Source organism: Fundulus heteroclitus, chromosome 9 (assembly GCF_011125445.2).
Source record: "Fundulus heteroclitus isolate FHET01 chromosome 9, MU-UCD_Fhet_4.1, whole genome shotgun sequence".
In the NCBI taxonomy this organism is placed as follows: domain Eukaryota; kingdom Metazoa; phylum Chordata; class Actinopteri; order Cyprinodontiformes; family Fundulidae; genus Fundulus; species Fundulus heteroclitus.
Genome location: NC_046369.1, coordinates 31,478,945 through 31,500,964, shown reverse-complemented (window position 1 = coordinate 31,500,964; position 22,020 = coordinate 31,478,945). Strand labels below are relative to the sequence as shown.

The 22,020-nt window shown below is 41.3% G+C and overlaps 1 protein-coding gene across 1 annotated transcript in view; it reads right to left on the bottom strand.

The window, feature by feature from the left end:
- Window positions 1–22,020, bottom strand: part of scfd2 (sec1 family domain containing 2) — a 138,835-nt gene that overhangs the window by 99,149 nt on the left and 17,666 nt on the right. The window contains exons 3-4 of the mRNA XM_012851471.3: window positions 17,289–17,416; window positions 8,173–8,348 (exon numbers count right to left, since the gene is read on the bottom strand). Of these exons, the coding sequence (XP_012706925.3) occupies window positions 8,173–8,348; window positions 17,289–17,416 (304 nt within the window). The remainder of the gene's footprint in view (window positions 1–8,172; window positions 8,349–17,288; window positions 17,417–22,020) is intronic.

The window sequence follows — 22,020 nt, the reverse complement described above, 5'->3', positions numbered from 1 at the left end:
ACAGTGTGTGTCCTGGAGGGTTAGGGGACTGAGGTCAAGGGGTTTTGAGTCTCTGTGCCAGAACTGTTTGGTTGTAGTGGGGGTGGTTGATTGAAGGATGCTTTTCTTAGCTGACCCTGGCGCTGGGATGACTTACCAACACTGACATGAGCAAAAACAGAGCAAAGCCACCCATCTAAAAAACAACTCTGGCCTTCTCTTGACAAATTCAACATTCAACAGAAAAGGCTGCGAAAAAGGTCCAAAAACATTTAAGCTTTATTAACCATGACAACTCTCTATGAAGCATCTGTTTCTGCAAGAACTCCAGTAGCATTGCTCCAGGATGAAATAATGTTGACTTTTGTCTTTATTTTTTTTTTTGTAGGAGGGGTAAAAAACAAAACAAAAAAAAGGTTAAAAACAGGTAGTGGAGGGAAATCTTGAAATCCTTAAATGCATGGCAATGTCTTACACTGCAGTATAAAGCATGTGTGTCTGGCCCTGCAGCAAAATGTAGCCTGAGGTTTTTCTTTTGAAATATCAATTTTATTTATTCTAAATGTACATTTCTACGCTTGGTACTTTAGGAAAAAGTCAAACAGTAAAAAATACTGGGAAAGAACTGTAAAATGTACAATTAAACACGTACAAGAAAAAAAAACTATTCAAAACTACAGTGTAAACTATTTTTCAAAAACACAAGGTTTTTAAGACAAGACATAAATCTGCTGCAAACTGAAAATATCTCCAAGTAAAAAGCTCAACAGCTTCAGTCATTCAGCAGCATCGTATGCTTTTTAAGCATCCTGGACCCCTAAAATGTTTCAAAGTCCATCATGTTATGGCCATAACTTTGGTCGGTTTTATTGAGAGCTTACATAATGCAACATACAGCAGCAAAATAAAAATACAAAGTGTGGCATGTTTTTGTATTTAAAACCTTTGCTCTGATACCCTAAAATAAAACCAACCACAATAAATTGCCTTCAAAAGTCACATTTAAGCATTAATATCAATAAGAATCTGGCTGTTATGTGAACGCTGCAGATGTTTGTTAGAGAACATTAGGATGGGTCAGAAAGAAAGTGGTTAAAAAAAAGAGGTTTAAAACAGGCTTAGGTTATGATCCTGTTTTAAACTGTTCAATTCATTATAAAAAAAATAAAACAAAGAGAGCTTGGCACAACTGCAGACTAGGGCTGCACAATCTGGAAAACATCTCACTGCAATACAGTGGCTGAATATTGGAGCGGCGATGTTGATTACGATTAACTTCTTTTTACGTGATTACAATGTCCACCATTTTTTATGGACTTGAAACCAGACAAATATATTGGCATGAAGGGTTTGAAGGGATGCTATTTGCACTGTAGTATGCTGTCAACAACTACACCCAGAACTGAAAAAAACTGATAATGTGATAAGGACTGAGATTTGATAACTTCAGGCTGGGCAAGGAGAGGATCAATCTGAGAAGCAGTCTAGAGGCCCAACGCTAACTCTGGGGGAGCTGCAGTGGTCCACAGCTCAGGTTAGAAAATATACTGACACGGCAGTTACTAGTTGTACGCGTGAGAAATGTGACCTTCATGGAAGAGTGACAAGAAGAAAAACATTGCTGAGCACGAGATTTGAGAAGTCTTATATTCAGTTTTTAGAATGGAATGAAGTAAACATGAGAAAAACCGAGCTCTGGTCGACGAAACCAAAATTTTACTTTTTATCTTCCAAGCAATAAGCTATACATCATATTTTAATAGGGACGATGCAGTTTGACATAGTTCTATTATATAGAAGGCAAATGATGTTCTGTAAAGAGAGTTTATAGCTAATGCTATAAATTACACCCTACATTGTGTTGGTCCATCACTTAAAATCCCAGTAAAAGACATTGAAGTTTGTGGTTATAATATGTCAGAATGTGAAGGGTTTACATTACTTTTGTAAGGCACTGTACATTGATTTGATCATAGTTTAGATGTCACACCTAATTCTTAACCATGAATAATTGTTGTGCTTCACTTTCTAAAACCTAATCTGGAAGTAGGATTAATTTTGACTAAATTCAACACATGCTTCCTATTCACACAAGAAATGTATTAGCTACAAAATGTAACCAATCCAAATTGTTGTTAGGTGCACATGAACAGCATTAAACAGCCCAATTTTAAAATCAGAGCATTTACTTCAGCAGACCTGAACCCAAGCACACAGCAAAGAGCGAGATAAGAAACAGGCGCGCCGTTTGAGTGACCCGTGGGAGATGGGGACATGCAGCCGAGCGCAGTTTTCCATCTATCCGAGCGGCGCTGTGACAAGCAATAACTCTGAGCTAAAATGTTTGCAGAGGCGTGCCCTGGTAATCCCAGCAGAGTGGAGCAACAGGCCGGGGTGAGAGGGGTTAGCTCTTCTCTGCAGCGCTACTGTCATCCCAGCCGTGTTCAGTGATGTGACAGAGCTCTCAGCAGCGGACTGTAAAGCACTCTTGGCCACAATACTGGCCGTAAAGAGCCTGGGATTCTCAAAGGATGGAGCTACGCGATGTCTTAAGTCTGTTCTCTGTGGGAGGGAGTTGCAGCAGCAGCAAACATGTTTGTTTTGGCAAAGCTGTGTCTGTCTGACTGGGTGGCTGATGGGAAGGTAGCGCCGCGCGCCTATGATGTTCTGGGAAGTGGTGAAAGAGCAAGTCTGTCGGGTTTCGCTTTGGCTGCCGGCAGCTGAAGACGTCTCGCACACACGGGGTCTTTAACTGTGGCCTGGAGCGCGACCAGGGCTGTTCAATCTGACCCTTTTAGACTAAAACCCAATTACATGGTCGACACCCAGGACAGCCAGGCAGGTGAGGAAAGATGCAGGCAGGGTGGCATGCCGACCAAGAAGATATGTAGCAGTCCAGGACAAATGTATGCTTTATATTAAGGAGGTAATAAATCCAGTCGCAGTATAAACTTTTAATATTAAACCAACCACAATCATGTTGTAGTCGTACTAAGATAGTTCTACTGAATAAACCTTCGAAAGCCAAGTCTGACCACTTTTCTTAAGAACCTTCCAAGCTCAACTCACAGGAATATCACCTTTCAATTTAAGCCTGCACCTTCACATCTGCACAGTCTCTGTGCATTACTAAAATGTTTTTTTACTCTGTCCAGGCATTTTTATACACAATTTCCTCCATCCATCCCAAAAAGCTGAGCTGCAATAGGTGCACTGTCTAAAACAGCTGATGTTCGCTATTTTACGTTAGACAGCTAATGACATGATGACACGGGGCAAGACCAGATATAAACTAGTGAAAACCAAGCTAGTTAAAATAATGAACCACAGTCGTTATTGGAATATATCTGTGTCTGCAGTATTGCATTTGCAAAGGACTGTGTTGGTGCAATGTTTGGGCATCTATAATATAGAAGATGCAATGGATATAAACGGTCCACACAGCCATTTTGTAATGTCAGGGTTTTGTGATTAGAAAAAAGATTTATCAACTCAGAACTTTTTCCAATTTAACGTGATATCTGTTCTGTACTACTTAAATGAAATTAAACAAATCCATTACAGGGAAAACTTTGATGAACAGAAGAACTGCAACAACCTGGTTGCAACAGTGGGCAAACCCTAGCAATAACACTTTGCTGGGCTACCTTTTGATTTGGTAAAAGCATTCAGTTTTCCTGCTGCTTACATTTAAACGGACCAGGGTTCTTGCCATCGCAAGTTTTCAAAATCACAGTGAAATTAGATTGTTATGCTCATTAAAAATAAGTGATCATCATAAGCTAACACTAGCTGTTATTAGCTTGATGAACAGCCCCCTTTGAGCTTCACTAGGCAATGCTTCGCTGCGTGAATGCATTCACAGAAGCAGCAAAACGACACACCAGCATTTGCATTGCCATTTAGTAGTGCGCTACATGAATCACAAATGACTTTGTTAAGCGTGTAATAACTACTACAGAAGCCGCGGAGAGTCATAAATGTGACAATGTCAACATGTCCTCCATGAATTTGATACCAAGCTACTGCTAATAGCTAATATGGTCATGGTGTGAAATGGTTTTTGGCAATGTTACCAAGTCCCTTTATTATAAACAACTTTGAGTTTCTATTTTTCTGAAGTTGCTTGTAAGTTCTGTGATTCATAGTTTTTTGGGGTTTGTTTCTGAACTTATATCCGTCACGTATTTGGGCACTAAAATTAGCAACAATAAACATGAGTGAAGAGACCCGCTCGCGCTGCAGCACTACAGACATCAGCGAACCAGCCTGCTGATATCACTCCACCGCTCCGCGTACACACATACTCTGAATCTCTGAGAGGGAGACGAGACGGACAAACTAGCAGCTTCTGCCGGGAGAGTAGCTGCTGGACTGCACTGTCCTGTTTCTAACATAACATAACATCAAAATAAACTCCACTGTTATATTTAATTTACTTTCCGGTCCAGCAGAAAGCCGACAACCTCCACATCTGTTTTGAATGCATTCTCCCTCTGAATTATCTCCAGCTGGTAATAGTAGCTGCACCGATATAGACTCTCGTTTTTTTTCCCTGGTTATTACTTCTTTTTCATTTCTTGGTTAATTTCTCTTCCCTCTCGCAGGGCAAAGACGATGCATGGTCCTCCATTTCAACAGAAAACGGCAAATAAATGTATCTACTGTCGTCTTTGCTTGTTTTATAGTCCACCACCGACAGCACATCTTCACATAGGAGACAGACAGAAGAGAAACGCGTACGGTTAACAAGTCTGTCCCCTTTCAGCTTCTGAAATCAGCAATGGCGACGCAACATGGCACCTCCCAGTGGGTGCACCGACATTTACGTATTTATAAACTACTAATTCTAAGTTATGAGAACATTTTCATTTTTCATATGATGTTATTGGACTTTGGTAGAATATGCATTTATAAAAGCAATACTTGATTTTTGCTAATTAAAAGCCTAATTAGTTACATGCCGTCCCTATAAATAAATGTAGAGAAAGGCAAAGAAGCTAGACACAGAACTCAACAGCCCCACACCTATGTGTAGCAGCGGCCTACTTCAAGGACCCGAGGTAGCACGCAGGAGGTGGCCTGGATGAACTCAAAGCGTCCACCAAGCGGCGGCGAGTCCAGCTCTGGTCGGCCGTCCCCACACAGCCCTCACACACACTCAGGCAGAGCAAACACATGTCGACCGCCAGGCCCGTCTGGGAGGCCTTTCATCCAGCCATTTTCTACGGTAATTAATGTCTCTCTCTCTCTTCAGGGTGAGCCAAAGCAAAAAACAAAAACAAAAAAACCCGAAAGAAATTCACATGGAAATGAAATAAACAGAAAGGGCAGAGAGGGCACACAGCTCATTTCCCTTAATACCTCAATAAAACTCAGGGCCGTTGTGATTGCAAGCAAAAACTCTCATATCACTCTTAGAGCCTCGTTGTGACTCATCAGATTTTTGGCGAATGTGTTTCTTGAACTTGAGCTAAGTCAAGCTAAATCAAGTAATAAAAACCAAACTCAAATGCGACTCCTTTTAACCTAACCGCCATCCAGTCATAACCTCATCTGAAATTCACGTTTCTTCTCGCAAATTACTAAACCTGGGCTGACAGTTGTTCTGAGTTATCCAGGTATGCTAGACAACCATGGGGGAGCGGATCAAAGAGGAGGCATGAAGTAAATGGATACTTGAAGTAGAAGCCCCCCCTGAGTCCCTTTCCCTCATTTAATAAACGAGTGGACCGAGTTGAGCAGCGAGCTTTAAGAGGTTGTTTTCAAACTCCAGCTTGGCCATGGCTGAGAGCCTGTTTAATTTTTCCGTGATTTAGTTTAATAAGTTCCTAAACACTGAGCCGTCCCACTGCTTGCCGTACGGATTCAGGAATGTACAGAGGCTGAACGAAAATAACAGAGTATGAAGAAGATGACGGAGGAAATGACTGCGGCATTAGTTATTAGTTCGATGCAACTCAAACTGTTGTACTGTTGCTTTTAGTATGATAGTTCAAACTATGTCCAGGTTACTGCTGGTAAAGTGAAACAGGAGGTAAAGAACTAGTCAATCTGTGAACGTTGACTTCTGACTTATTCTTATCACCCCTTCTCCCCCTCATCGCCTCCCACTGTCTGGTTCATCAGACTCCATCTCTGACCTTTCAGAAGTCAAATGCATGTGTACGTCCTCCCTTGTAGAAAAAGACCTCTTCCTTTCCTTTTCTGGACTTAAAGCTTCCGAGCTGAGAGGGAGAATCCGTCATTTTTTCTGTGTTTACAGGATCTGAATGTTTTCCCTGCAAGCAATACTGACCTTGTTTATCAAGGAGAGAAATCTGTAGATGTTAACAGTATTCTGGTCACCATGTTGAAACCCAGTTGCTTACCTACCTAGGGTATAACATTTATACGCTTATTTTTCCCATTATAATTAAAGTTATTATGTTTTTTTTTTTTACATTATTTGAACTAATTACTTTAAATACAGTTTTTTGTATGAGATATTAAAATGAGGAAAAACAAGAAACTGGTTCACAATTTTGAATTATTTGTGGATTTTCTCGAATCCACAGTGTGAAGACTCTGCAGAGACAAGCCACAGTAGTATTGAGATATATGTCTCTTAGCACATTTCAGAGACACAACATCCTTTTTGTTGCCATCAACAAGCTTCCAGCTTAATTCTGATTAAACATATGGCATCAGAGACGGCCAAGTTCATTTAAATTAGTTGGTTTCATACCAATGACTTTTAAGTATAGCTCACAAATTTAAAGGCTGGTTTTGATGTCCTTTTGGAATCATCGTCAAAGTTGTGTTTAACCAAACTTTCACCTCTAGCAAAGGGAAATTGGTAGGGATGGTAAAGAACAAACTGTGAACCACCCAAGTTTCAAGGCTGGCCTTACCTAAAAACTACTAGAACATCAGTGTTACTCTCTACAGTGAAGCCAGATTTATAGCCACATGGACAGAGGACATCGACCAAGACATGAGTCCCTGCAACAAAATCTAGTCCTTCAATCATGACTTAAAAGATACACCTTCATAACAAGACAAAGATTGAGCTTTTTGGCCGCAATGACAAGAAGAGTATTTGGAGAAGTCGAAGCTTTCAAATCAAAGAAGACTTTACAAACTGCAAAGCATGATGCTGGTAACATCATGCTGAGGGTCTGTTGAGCAGGCACTGGTGCAGCTGTATTGCAGTAAAATGGTGAGTAATGGTGTTTACCTCAAATCAAGAGCAAGACAGTTCAAACCTGGGCATAGTTTAGCATTGTAAACACATAAAAAAATAATTTTTGGATTAAAAGGCAGACTAAAGCCCTATTCACAGAGGACAAGCATTATCTGGGGACCCAATGTAATAAATAAATTACCCCCTATGTCTGCTTTTTATGTGGATAACCAAAGACAGAGATTTTGCTGAAATATACGGACACTTCCCGCAGCGATGTAATTATTGTCTCTAATAACCCGGTTACGTACCTAATCACGTATCTGATCCTGTCCATTTCTGTCCCAATCACAGAGATTGCTGTTTACATTGAATTAGTATTATCACAGGGCCTCGGAGTTCATCAAATTATATGTTTTTTACTTTGCAAATTACTGACATAGCCAATTCGCACAGGATTAAGAACATGGAGAATCATTATAAATCGAATCTGATCCCTTGGTAAAACACCTCAGAATAGGACTTAATATAACACTCCTAGAATGCCCTGATAACAACTTTATCAAAACTTTGTAGACTATGCTTGAAAGCCAGGCTGGTGCCAGGTAACCTGCCAGTTTAGATGAGATCTAGCATTTATAATAAGGAGAGTGGTCAGAAATCTAGCCAGAAATATGTCAAAAGCTTGCAAAATGCAACAGAAAGAGTGTGGTTGCGAGGTATAGGTTTGAGTCTGTATGTATAATTTCAAACCTGCATCGTATCCTCAATAAATTCAGACTTGTGCATCTAATTTTTCTTTCTGAAAATCCTAGTTTTATCAATCCTGGTAAAAGTACAGTTCAAAAGAATAATAAAAGCCATTAAAAGTCACGATGAATCAGTGTAAACCTCTCACCGGAACTGTAAAACTTAATATAAAATATAAATCTGTCATATGAGGAATCCAGTTTTCACCTGGCAGATGCTCACAGCGTTTATTGTGTATAACATTCGGACACATCAGGTTGCGTAAGATGAGCACACACCTGCAGCAGCAGCCTTTCAAAAGCCAGACAGGAATCCCAGCGGGCCAAGCTGGGGTGTCGGAGCATCTGGGCCGTGGCCAAGGCCAGCTGGAGCACCCCACAGTGACTCTCTAGCGCCTCCCAGCTGCTCCGGAACAACTTCACGTAGGAACACAGCTGATCGGGGGTCACGCGGCCTGACAGGAGGAAGTTGCAGGGTGAGACGTTTGAAAATGTGCACCAACATTGGTAAACGTAAACATTACATATCCATTTTACAGGGAACTCACAATAATGACAGTTACAGACAGAGTTGAAGGACTTTATGAATTGTCATGTGACTATATCCAATTATTATAAAAGAAGATCCAATGAATAAGTCTTTTGCAGTCGAATCATAAAGTTCAGTTTCTCCAAGGTGTGGCAACTCCTGAGAGCAACTCGTTTTGGTGCTGTCTCTTTAAATCTAAAGGAGGCACTTCACACCCTGCCCCTCTCCAGGAGGCAGTGCGTTCCACTTCAGCCACCATTTTTGGAGCATGCTGGGGGATGGTGTCACTTGTAGCTTCAGCATCCTTCAGCTTGCACTCTAAAATACCTCAGAAAAGTAAAAATGGCAGATTCACCAAACTGGTAAGCTGGACCTCCGCGACCTTGTTTAGCAGCTCTGCAGCAAATACTGCAATGTAATTGTTAAAAAAAAAAAACATAATAGAAAAAAAACAAAATATGACCCAAACAAAATCTAAAAATATTTACACAGAACCTGGACAGACTACATTAAACTTTTCTGCATTCCTAGAGACTCCAAGCAGACAAAAAAAATGTATTTAAGGGCTAAAAAAAAAGGATTTTGCATGATATGTCCTCTTTAATACCCAGTCATCTGCACATGAACAAAAAACAAAAAACAAAAAAAACTTTTATCCAAATTGGTCTTTTCCTCGTGAGGGCTTAACTTTTTTAAAAGAGTGTGGATTATCTTACACCGTAAAAGCTCCAGGGGTTAGAAGAAGACACCAAGCAGAGTTCTTTACACTGTGAAGACAAACCCTGTGTGAAGAGTTAGCATCACGGTTACAGTTCACAGTTACCATGAGTCACTGACTGCAATTAAGAAAACGGTGCAGGAGCACTGATTAGAGCTCCTGAACTCCTGTCTGGGCTGTGTCTAACGTGTAAATGTGAGGTCTTTGCTGATTATTTATAGATACAGATGAGAAGAACCAGACAGACAATGTTTAGGATCTGCTCTGCTGGACATTTCCAAACCCCCTGCCACCTTCTCAGACCCCCCCCCCATGAGGGATCTCAGCAAAACACAGCAAGAAGGACGACTGCATGAGGCAGGGGCCGAGATAGAGAGATGACACACATTCCTTCAGAAAAAACGTCTATTTCTTCATGTTGATATTTTGAATCAGCACCATGTGTGAGTATTTCCTGTTGGAATGACCAGTGTTTTCTTTGGCAAGGCCAACCATGACTAGGAGAGAAAGAGCCTAGTAGGATAAAGAACATGGAGCAGAGACCTGCAGAATAATAAATTGACCATGTAGTGAGAGCACTTGAACACTCCGGCAATGTTCATTGCTTTTAAACTACAGTCAACTGCGCAAGTACTTGTGCTCCCACAACATTTTTCACATTGAAGCCATAAGTTATATACGTGTGGTTTGTTGGGAATTTTTGCAATGGACAAACAAAAAGCAGCACATAATTATGAAGAATAAGGACACAAGGTTAGAGGTTTAATTTGCTACCTGAAAATCTGAGAATCGTTTTAAATGTTCGTTTTCAGCCTTGCTGGCTTAATACTGCGGCGCCTACAGCAGTGGGACTTACACCTGCAGGCAGGTCTTTTGGGGGGGGGGGGGGGGGGGGGGGGGGATGTCTCTACTACATTTACACATGTAGAGGCTGAGATTTAGGCCCATTGTTCTTTGCACAATGGCTCAAGCTCCGTCAGGTTGGATGGAGAGTGTCTGAACAGCAGCTTTCAAGTCTTGCCAAAGATTCCTGTTTGATCTGGACTTTGACTGGTCCAATGTAACGCATGAATATATCTTAATATAAACACATACATTGTAGCTTTACAGCATAGTTTGGGGCTGGACTTTTAATCGCATTTCCAATATAATCGCAATTTTAAAAACCCCAATATACAAATCACAGAGGTCTGCAATTACTGGCTATGTAACAATTAGTGAATCAGACGCGTTCTTCAGGTGTCGGTAATGTGTTTAATGTGGGTTTGCCTCCACATGGAAGGGAAGAGAGATGCAGCAGTGAGATAATCTAATTTTATTACTTGTTTCAGAGTTTATATAATCATATTTTTTACCAGAAATTCTCAGGAACCTCCCCATAGCATTACGTACCGGTCAAACCTTTTAATACACACAGCCTTGTTTGTTGGTTGCCCTTTATGTTCAACAAGGATGAATGTCCAACTCAACAAGCTGTTCTGTTGAATCATAATATTCTGATTAATAAAAGTTAAATTTCTTGTTTTAAATAGTCCTTGCTTACAAACACCTTTATCTACAGGCCATTTTTCATGCTTGTGCTTAATACAGAGAAAAGTTTAAATTAAATCGCAATAATGGTTGAAATATATCGCAATTTAGATTTTTGGCATAAATCGTACAGCCCTAGTATGTTTACCGTCATCCTGCTGGACGGTGAACCTCCACACCATTAAAGGCTTCTGCAGCCTCTAAGGATTACCTTGCTTAAACCCATTCATCTTTGCATCTACTCTGATCAGTTTACATCCTCCTACAAAAGATTATCATTCCCACAGCATCATGCCACCCCTGCCATCTTTTACTTGAGGACAGCGTATTCAGTTAGTTATCTGCCAAACATTGTGCTTAGCATGTAGGGCAAACAGTTAAACATAGGTCCCATCTGACAAGTGCTCCTTCTACCTTCTGAACCTTAAACACATTTCTACTCATAGCTCCACGGACCAGATTTTAAATGTGAGTGGATCGCTCTTTCCAGACATTTGCACCTCGGCTGTGGAGCAAGCTTCCTTTGATTTTACATTGTCTTGAGAATCTGGACTCCTTTAACAAGCAGCTTAAAATCTGAATTAGTTCAATGGAAATGTATACGTTTGCCATGCAGATGAATAAATCAACGCAAGTGTCCAACCTATGGATGAAAACTGGGGGTTGCAATCCTGGTGAGCCTGACTCAATACCTAACAAAGAAGAGCAAAAAAGGAGCAGAATGAAGGAAATGTCTAAAATGGGTTCAGTTTTCTTTCTGAACAGAAACGATTTCTGAAGCCTAAGCTGTGGTCCAGACTTATTCAGGATACTGAAAAGCTCTATTGTTAACATATTCAACCATAAAAATCCTGGCGGTAAAACTAAAGCTCTCCTAAGCTTGACGTGCCAACCATAATTCAAGACAGTACCAGGAAACACATTCAAAGCCGACAACCAAACGCTTGTCCGGCCTCTAATGGGCACCCAAGAATGGCACAGAGCTGGCCAAACCTAATCAGGCTTTACGGCAAAAAGCTCACCGAGTGATTCTGAAGGAGAAACTGAGAAAGACATTAGGCAAACCAAAGAAAAGCAGCTAAGCCAAGAAGCCACACACGGCCCTGCTTTACATTACACACTTTGCGCATCCTGGCAGAGCCTCGGCTCTTATCTGTCACTGAACTTCCCTGCGAACAGCTTTGTGATTCCTTCAGCATCTTGTTGCCAGATGAAAAAAAAAAAAGGAATTCAAAGGAGATGATCTATCAGCTGAGCTCTTGCTCCAGACTGGGGTTGCTTCTGCAGAAAGAGGAAATGGCTGCATAGTTAAACTTTAAACTTTCAGTCAATACTTGGAAACAACCAAAAAAAAGTAAAAAAGGTTTCCAAAGTTTAAATATGGATGGTATTTAGCAATTTTTTTTTAAACAATACTTCACATATACTAAGATGTTCAAAAAGTGAATTGAACTATACATACTGTAAATACAACATACAGTCCCCTTGCTAAACTACCGATTGGCTTTTTTAGGTTAAATCTCTTCTCCAGGGTCAAATGTTTAAAATAGGGGTTATTTTCAATGTTTAAAGCTTGCTTGGTTGTAGCTACAGTTATTTCCCCATCAGATCTGATCAGCTTCCCTTTCCCTGCTGAAGACAGGACGTCCACAGCGTGACGTGGCCACCGATATCTTTCACTGTGGCAGGTCTGTGATTTGTGGTATAGGTTTTCTGCTGCATGCAGCACTCTGCATGTAGGTCAAAAGATACATTTTGATCTGTTGTGTCCACTATGTGCCAAGTGTTTTTTTTTTTTTTTTTTTTTTTTTTTTCCATCAATGGTTTTACTCTTGTTACTCTTCCATAGAGTCCAGATTTGGAGAGTTTGTGACTAATAGTTGTCCTGTCAGCACCTGAGCTATGGATCTCTGCAGCTCCTCCACAGTTACCATAATAGTTTGGGCTGCTTTAGCGATTAATGCTCTCTTTGACAGCCTGTCAGCTTAAGTCGATGTCTTGATGGATATGTAGTCCGTTTTCAGATGATCGACAGCACAGCACTCTGTGGGATGTTGAAAGCTTGAAATAATGTTTTCATGATGTAACTTTTCTAAGTGTCTCCACAGTGTTGTCCTTGATCTGCTGTATTCCTGGGTCTTTATGACGCTGCTTGTTCACCAAATTGTCTCTAAAAAACACCTCAGTCCTTCACAGAACCGCTGGGTTTATATAGTGTTTGCTTTGGATTTTTATTTAAAGGTATCAAAGTAAAGGAGGCTGAATACAAACACATGTACCCAATCTCAGATTTTCTTTCCTTTTAAACTGTAAATTTTGTATGACTTTCAACCACTTCACAATCATGAGCTATCACAAAAGATCCCAGTAAAATATATTAATTTTGTGGCTGTAAACTGACTAAATGTGGTAAAGGCAAATGTAAGGCACTGTAACTCATGCCATCATGTGGTTCATAAGTATCATATGCCAGAAGGTTCGCCTCAGCACCGTAATTCTTGCTGCTCTTAATCTAAGATGGTTGAGAAACTTGAACCTTTGGGCCCGTTTTATTGTACTATGGGGTGCATTCATACGAAGACCAGACATAAAGCAAATTCCATTTTCAATCTCATGAGCTTTTGTCCACTGCAGCAAGATGTGCAGAGGTGGCAACTGAGACGCGGCCATGATCAAAGTCTTTGGCAATGCACGAAACGCTGAGGGCAACAGTGATTTAGTTCTGTTACTGCAAGATGACTTACATTCTGGGTGCACAGGGTTGCAGAGAAGCTAAGTGATCTCTGATGTGAGTTGCAGAGCTGAGTAGTGGCGCGTCTAAGCAGCCGGACAGCCTCGTAAGTAATTCCCCAAGAATGAGGGACACAGGAAGTCCGAGAGACTTATTTATGCACGCAGCAAGGAGGACCCATCCTGAAAACGTGTGGATGTGCTGCAGGTGGAGCCTCTACGCAAGACTCCACACAACATTCAAGCACACACTGCACCACATCATTCAAATGGCAAAAATAATACACACACATGTTTGTGTATGATGCCACCTCTGCCATGCTCTCCTTCAGGACGGCGTAATCAGGGTGATGTGCAGCCAGTTTTCTGACAAACATTGTGCTTAGCATTGGTGTACACAAGTTGGTCAGCGGCGTTGTTTTTAAAGTGCTTTATAAGTAAAGTTGTGTTGTATTGTGCAACCCGAAAGAGTGACAGACATGCTGGTGCCTTCTACTGCTTGAATCCAAACCACTGATACTTTAAATGCTACCTGGGTGGCCAAAGCATGAAGGACTTTTTATTCTAATTTTACCATTTCTTTTTTATATCAATGGCTAAATCAAGTACATGTCCCACTTTTAGTTTACTTTGCTCTGCTAGGTTTTACCAATTGATCTGCAAACACATACAGGTATTGTCCTCCATTAAACTAGCCTGAAGTGAGATATTTAGAGTTAGCTGGATATTAAAATAAATTGACTTTCTTCTCTTCTCTTTAGAATGCCTGGAGATGAGCTACTTTTCCACTAATACCACAGATGACCATCATTTGAATGTAGGGATAAAAAAAAACTCCAGTGACTCCTGATGTATTGAGAAACCAGTCTGGAAGGCACTCATATTTAAGCTTAATAAAAGCCATAAGTCAAATGTGTCTGTTTAGAAAGTTGTTTTCTCTGTGCCTCCAGAATCTGCTGGAGTCTTTACCCAACCAGGTCCTATCCTCTCCATGCACCTTGGAGGGAGGTAAAGCTGAGCCAGAACTTTGAACATAGCATGCACTGGATATATATATATAGACTGTTTGCATCGGGCTTTATGGGTATTTTCCCCAAATGCACTCATTTCAAAATTATTCAGACCCAGAAGTTTATTTCCCGAACCTTTTTGGGTAAGGTGCAAGACAACTTGTTGCAGATGAGGATGCAGCAGCTCTATGAATCCGTTCCGAACAAAATCACTTTACTGCTGATCTCCAGGCCTAAGTGGGTGCCCCATCCTTCTGCCATGGGACCAGGAGGGTCTCGGTACAGCCCACCATGCTATCCATTTAGTCCGATGTAAACACATGCACATTTGCATGAATGGATGATGAAACGGAACTATTAAGGTCCCATTTAGGAGCTAAAACACCCAAGACAAACACATATTGCGCACGTCCTCACACGCAACGAGGGAATTTCATCATCCTATTACAATCCAATTACATCCTATGAGACCTTAAACGGGTCAACCTCAGGCTCTGAGAAATGGATTATTTTCTCTGTGTCTCTGTGGATGATCCTATTCCGCTGAAAAGCCAAGCTCGGTCCGAGAGCGTACGAGACCACTGGGAGCCTATGAGGCCCCGCAGTCCGCTCCGAGAGTATTTTCTTTGTTTATCTGCAAAAACCAACAAGAGCGGCAATGAGCTCAGACACGAGTGGCAAAGCGTCAGTCTTTTAGAGAGCTGCTGGGCATCAAGTGAGCAGATCGGTATTATTTCTACACGTCTCGTCTGAACAGAGGGTGACGGGCCGAGACTTCGCTGGTGGCGCTGTTCTGCTGAAGGAGGACAGCGTGGGGGGTTTACTGGGAGCTCACAGGGGGGTTTGGTGGTGTCTGGTCCTCTGCCAGCTTGGTATAAAGGTTCAGTGTGTGAGGGGGCTTACAGTGCCCCCTTCTCTCCTCTTTTTTTCCCCTCCCTCTCTCTCAGCAAAGACTTTAAACCAACAGACCGTCAGTCAGCAGGCAGGGGCCGCTTTAATTCTCCTCCTTATTCAGACACTCGCGACTTTACTGTCACTCCTAAACTCAGCCGAGCGTTTGTTTAAATAAATCAATTCATATTTCGGAAAAAAAAAAAAGTGTGAAACGACAGCACATCGTGCACACGCAAAACCTTTACAGGCTGTGTTTGAGAGTGTGTGATCTTGTTACGAGACCTTCTCTACCTCACAAATTATAGGAGCTAAGAGACCAACGAGACCCCTCCCTGGTAAAAGCCCCATTCCTGCCAGATGTCAACCTGAATGTTAGACCTGGCTGCGTGCATGGGAGGAGAGGGATAGCACAGCGTTCCTGTGCACGCAGCGACTTCACGTTTGCGTGCCTGCACGTATTTTTATCCCTCGCTTCAGACCCCCTTTTGCTTCATTAGCGAACAACAAAAGTTTTTCGCAAAAAAAGCAGCGTGCGCAAGCAAGCGGAGGAACACGTGTGTTTGTGCGAGTGTGTTTCATGCAGCCAACATGTGGTTCAGATTTCCTCTGAGGCCACATGTGCAAATACACGGCAAGCCAGAGAAGCTGGAGCCCAGCAGGATCCGCTGCAGTCCTGCTGCACAACACTGAAACACAGGCGCGCGCATCTCCTCCAGAGTCAACGTCTACATGAAATGCTTTTTATGTGAGGCAAATGTTTAATTTTATTTTTCTGTGCATTGTTATGGGGTTGCTTTATAGTTAATGGGAAAGACACTCTTTCTGTGACTAGGCATGGGCTTGTATGATATTCTAACAGGGCCTTTAGCAAAAATATTAAAGCATTTACGCAAAAAAATTAAAATAAACATTCAAATTGCTATTTTGAACTTAAAAGCTACAATTGATCATTCCTACTTCTGTTAAAGTTGTATAGCCAAATATTCACCAACGATGCTTTATCCGGCCAGTAACTTTTACAGATTTTCTGTGAGGTCTCAGCAGCTCAATCATTTTATGAGTTTTTTTGCTCTTTGGGGTAAAACTTATAATAGGGTACAAAAAAATGTGAAGTTTTTTTTTTGATTGAGGTAGCAGTATTTAATCCAACATAAAACAATTAAAATTCCCATTTACAGATGAAAGCGTATGTCTCTAATCTATGTCTGTACTGAAGTCAAATAATGTGCATCAAAGTACATGTTGTTCGATTTATGTGTTTATAAATGAAAAATGGAGGGAATTAAAAATCTTAAGTATTTGACATGCCAATCACTGATCAGAGGGTAAAATTCACTGATTCCAATTTTGAACTGATTATTCATAATTTATAAAAATGTTATCTGTATTTTTTAATCTTCATTTATAAGCTAACATGCAGAACAAACATCAACTAAATTTAGTATCAAGTTTCCAAGTATCAAATGAGCAGATTTGTTTTTGCTGGTCCGCTTTTAGCAGAACACAAGCATAATAAGCTGAGATGAGTAATTAGTCAGCCAGTAGTTGCCTGCTTCACAGAAATGCTGCTCATAGCTTGTTAACGGTGGTTAATAGAAGTCTGATTACTGGACTTATGGCAAGCTCTCTTTTAGCTTACCCACTACGACGGTCCTTGCTTTTTGCAACCATAAATATTTTCTCAAAAGGAAGGAGTCTATCTTGTCTATCTTGCAAGCGAGGGAACAGTTTAGTTGGCTTTTTTTAAGCCAGCTGAAGGTCAGTGTGCAGCAACAGCTGGGGGAGGGTCAGCGCTGCTGTACTTCATGGTCCATATGGTCAGAGATACATCCGGTCAGTGTGGCACTTTCTGTGCTAATCTCATTAAAGGTACTTTAAATCATAGAAACAGTATGAGGAAAAACATCAGTGGTTTCAAACTGTTAAAAAAAACCACGGTACACCTCGGTACCAGCAACGTAATGTGCGCCATTCACATTCTTACCCATGCTCATCTTGATTGGCAGCTTTTCCTTGGTTGCCGCCTCCACTAGGTGGCGACGGACTTCCATCAGAGCCTCTTTATGTTTACTGGTAAGCATCGTCTCCCACAGTGACCCGGCGGAGGACGGCCTGAGAAGTAGAAGGATTCAACAAGTGAGTGGAAGTGGAAAGAAACCAACGGCAGATGAGCGTGTCTTGTGACTCTTCACAAAATGAAGCTGAAGTGAGCAGACAGTAGACGTAGAATGTCATCGTATCGATCCAGAGAAACGTGTCTGTGGTCCCAACATTTCACGGACCCGCTCAGTGCTTAAAGCACAACAGCTTGCACACCAAGTCAACCTCCATGGTACCATCATAGGCCACGCATCATTCCCTCCCCGATCAGCTGCTACGGTACAAAGCACCCTGATCCACATCTCTGGTGGCAGCGTGATGAAGAGATCATGGTCAGGATCGGAAAATTGCCACAAAAGAAGCCCTTTTGTCATAAAATTTACTGATGTCAAGAACTGCTCTTCAAAAAGGCTTCTATCAAACTTCAGGCTACAGACATACATCTACATCTTTGTCATCTTTTTCCTCATCTGTTAAATACACTCAGTGAAGGCCTACCACAGTGTCCTTGTCTTCGATAACTAAAGTCTGCAGCAGTTACTGGTGAACAAATACCAAGGATTCAAGAAGTCAGGCTTCCAAAACTGCTAAAAAAATGGCCATTTAGCATGGAGTAGCAAAATACTGATCCTTCCCCACCTGTTGCTGCACACTACAAGTCAGCCAGCTGCGAAAAGTTTCAAACATTTGTCCTTTGCCGACAAAAAAACAACAACAAAAAAAACAATTTCAACATTTTGGAAGAAGTTCTGAGAGTGAAAAACATTAAAGGAGCACTACCTCTGAAATGAATATATTAAATTAGTGGTGTTTTATGCAAGCTCATAATCCTGTGAAACACCTCATACTGACCCTTGGCTCCTAAACAGCCATGATGTTTTTACTCTAACAATAAATAAAAACCTGAACACAAGGAACAAGACAAAAGCGAAAAAAAATAAAAATAAAAAAAAAAACAAGAAAGAGTGGAGGGAGGAGGGACATCGTTGACAAATGCACTGTTTTCTTTGGCCTTCTCGTCTTTTTTCTAAAAGGTTGTCCCCCCCCCCCTCCTCTCGCCTTTTCGCCTTTCTAACTGCTGCCATGTGTTTAATATCAGATGTAATGTGTTCCAGACCTTGGGCTGGGGCTGGATGATGAGGAATGGTGCTCACGCTGGGACGCCCGCCATCTTCACACCAGAACTAGACCCTGAAACTTGCAAAGACAACTAGAGCCCGAAAAAAAAAAAAAAAAAAAAGTTCAAAATAATGTCTGAAAACAAAAAACAGGGGCTCTCGAAAACCATTGAATGAACCAGGATTTTAATAAAACGTGACTTGTTAAACAAAAAATGAGAGTCAGTGGACTCGAGCTATTGGACAAAACTCCGACAGAGGGCCACGGCTCAGCAGTACACGTCTTTATCTGTGGAGTGAAAACACCCACACCCTAAATGATGTATCAGGAATGCTCTGATTACACACAACATGCTGTCCCACGTATTTGTAATAGCTGAAATACCACCAGCGTAATCGGACCGGGACACGTTCAAGCAGCCGTGAGTGTGTTTGTGTCTGAGAACGTACACATGCATCCGTGTATGTTTGCACACAGACCCATGCACCCGTGCCTGTGTTCCTGGACGTTAGAGGGGCTCTGACAAGTGTGGATGACACATGATTATCATTTGGCTTCTTGCCCAACCCCCCCCATACCCAAAAAACAAAAAGAAAAGGAAAAAAAAACAAAAAGGTCCTGTCTATTTTTGTTTCATGCATCCTCTGAGTCAACCGTTCAGAACGTCGGCTGGCGAGCTCGACCGAGGGCTGATGTTTACACGGCCAGTGTGTGAGACAGCCTCCTTGACCAGCCAGAAATCTTGGTGACTAACAACGCGACTTGCAGAGCTTGGCCGACTGCAAGGCCCTGTGCAAGCGTGGGGTGCCGTCTGTCTTACTGTAGGGGGCACTCATGCACTTGACTTGTGCGCACAGTGATGAACATCCTCCTCTGGTTTGCAGAGCCAGGCTGAGCTGCTGTGCTGGGAGAGCTGAGTTTCGCCAGTGCATGAGTAATAAGTGCTGTAGCATTTAAAGGTTGTTATGAATCCAATGGGGGTGGAGGGGGTGGGTGGGTGGGTGGGGGGGTGGGGTGGGGGCGTTGTACTGTTCCCGGCAGAGAATGATGTGCAGGTAAGGAATGTAACTGGTTTCTACCCAAAATTACTTTGATTTATCCAACATCGTCACTGGTGAAAACTTACACAAGAAATAATAATGGTTTTTGGTTCATACTCTGGTGGAAGTGAAATGAATGACTAAAAAAAAAAAAAATGCACATTTACAAGTAATCCATCTACAGCATTAAAGTAAATTCAATTGTTAAATAGGCCCTGAAATAATGCTGAGCTTTACAAGGTGTTTTGTCTTGTTCTTATTGTCCTCCTACAAGATAAAAAAGGTTTTAACCTTGTTTTGATTCTCGCTCTCATTGTAGATATGGGTTTAGATAAGAACTTATAAAGTTCAAAACACATCCGTCTTACACACTGATGGCAGGTTATTTTGTTTTTTCCCCCCATTCTGAAGAGTCGCTAATACAAATGGTTCTCTGCCTAGTTGTACGCTAGGGAAACAGCAATTTATAAATTGCTAGTTAAAAGTTGCGATAAGCCTGCTTCAGATGGGAAAAGGAAAGTTAAAATAGATGTTTAATCTCCATTTTTATTTTTCAAATATTATTGCACTAACAGTGCTGTTCAGAGCACCCTCAAAACAGCGGAGATGATCGTGGACTTTAGGAGGAGCCTTATTGGAGTCGATCACACCTGGAAAACTGGGTCGGCCTCTCTGGTACAGCTCTCCACTGGTTTAAATCCTACTTAAAGGACAGGACATTTTTTGTGTCAGTAGGTAACTTTACATCAGAGATGACAAAAATCACATGTGGGGTTCCCCAAGGGTCCATTCTGGGTCCCCTCCTATTCAATATCTACATGCTCCCTCTTGCTCAGATCATAAAAAAACAATAAAATAAGTTATCATAGCTATGTAGACGACACACAGTTCTACATTACCATGTCACCAGGTGACTATGAACCAAGTGCTAAGTAAATGCTTAGAAGAAATCAATGCATGGATGTGCCAAACTTTGGACCAATAGAGGAGAGATCAAAAGTTAGCACACAGCTTCAGCTGCTTCAGCTAAAAACCACCAATCAGGCCCGAAATCTGGGTGTAGTGATGGACTCAGACCTGAACCTCCAAAAGCATCTAAAGACAATTACAAGGTCGGCTTTCTACCACCTGAAGAACATTTCCAGGATTAAAGGACTGATGTCTCAGCAGGATCTGGAAAAACTAATCCATGCGTTTATTTTTAGTCGAATAGATTACTGCAACGGTGTTTTCACAGGTCTGCCTAAAAAGTGGATCAGACAGCTGCAGCTGATCCAGAACGCTGCTGCCCGCGTCCTCACTAATACTAAGAAAGTAGAGCACATCACCCCAGTTCTAAAATCCTTCCACTGGCTCCCTGTATCTCAGAGAATAGACTTTAAAATACTCCTGTTAGTCCATAAATCCCTGAATGGCTTAGCACCTAAATACATCACAGACTTGTTATCAGTGTATCAACCATCCAGACCACTGAGGTCTTCTGGCTCCAGCCTACTCTGCATACCTAGAACCAGAACTAAACAAGGAGAAGCAGCATTTAGTTCCTATGCTCCACTTATCTGGAACAAACTTCCAGAAAATTGTAAAGGTGCGGAAAGCCTGAGTTCTTTTAAATCAAGATTAAAAACACATTTGTTTAGGACTGCCTTCAACTGTTCTAGTTAAACTGTTTTACTGAAACATCATTAGTTCAACTTTGTAGTTCAACTGTTTTTAATGTTTGCTTTTAGTTTCTATTTTCCCATGTTCTATTTTTGTTTCTACATTTTATTCCTACTTACTTTTACTCTGTTTTTTTCTCCTATATTTTAATCACGTACAGCACTTTGCATTGTCTCTGTACTGAAATGTGCTATATAAATAAATTTGCCTTGCCTTATTGTGTACGTAGGCATATGGTGAGCATTGTACAATCTAGAGTCAAATTCCTCGTATGTGAACAGCAAATAAAGCTGATTCCCATTCTGAAAAGCGTTCATTCTAATACAAATTTATGCTTTTTCATTTTTTTTTCCACATTTAAATGTTTCAGATTATCAACTGAATTTGATAATACAGTAGAGGATTTATTTTGTACATTACTGACTTGTTGAAGGTAACAGCGTCTCAATCACAATTTTTTTTTAAGCCATTCAGAGGAGGACCTGCTGGTGCATTTTAGATCTGTGCTTTACAACATGCTGGTAGAGGGAAGAATTTGTGGTCCCATCAATTACATCTCTAAGCAGCACAGCAGCCTCATGTTTCACTGTCGGTACGATTTGACACCAGACACGTCAGTCCGAAGATCATTACCTTAAGTATTATCTTAAATATTATCCAGATTCTTTATGACAAAGTTGAAATGGGCCCTTGTGTTGGTCAGCTGTGTTTTTGCCTGGACCTCTCTCTCTAATAGATGCAATTTTTGGCCTTTTTGCCATTTTGTTGAAACAAATCTGATGAAGATGCTGTGGA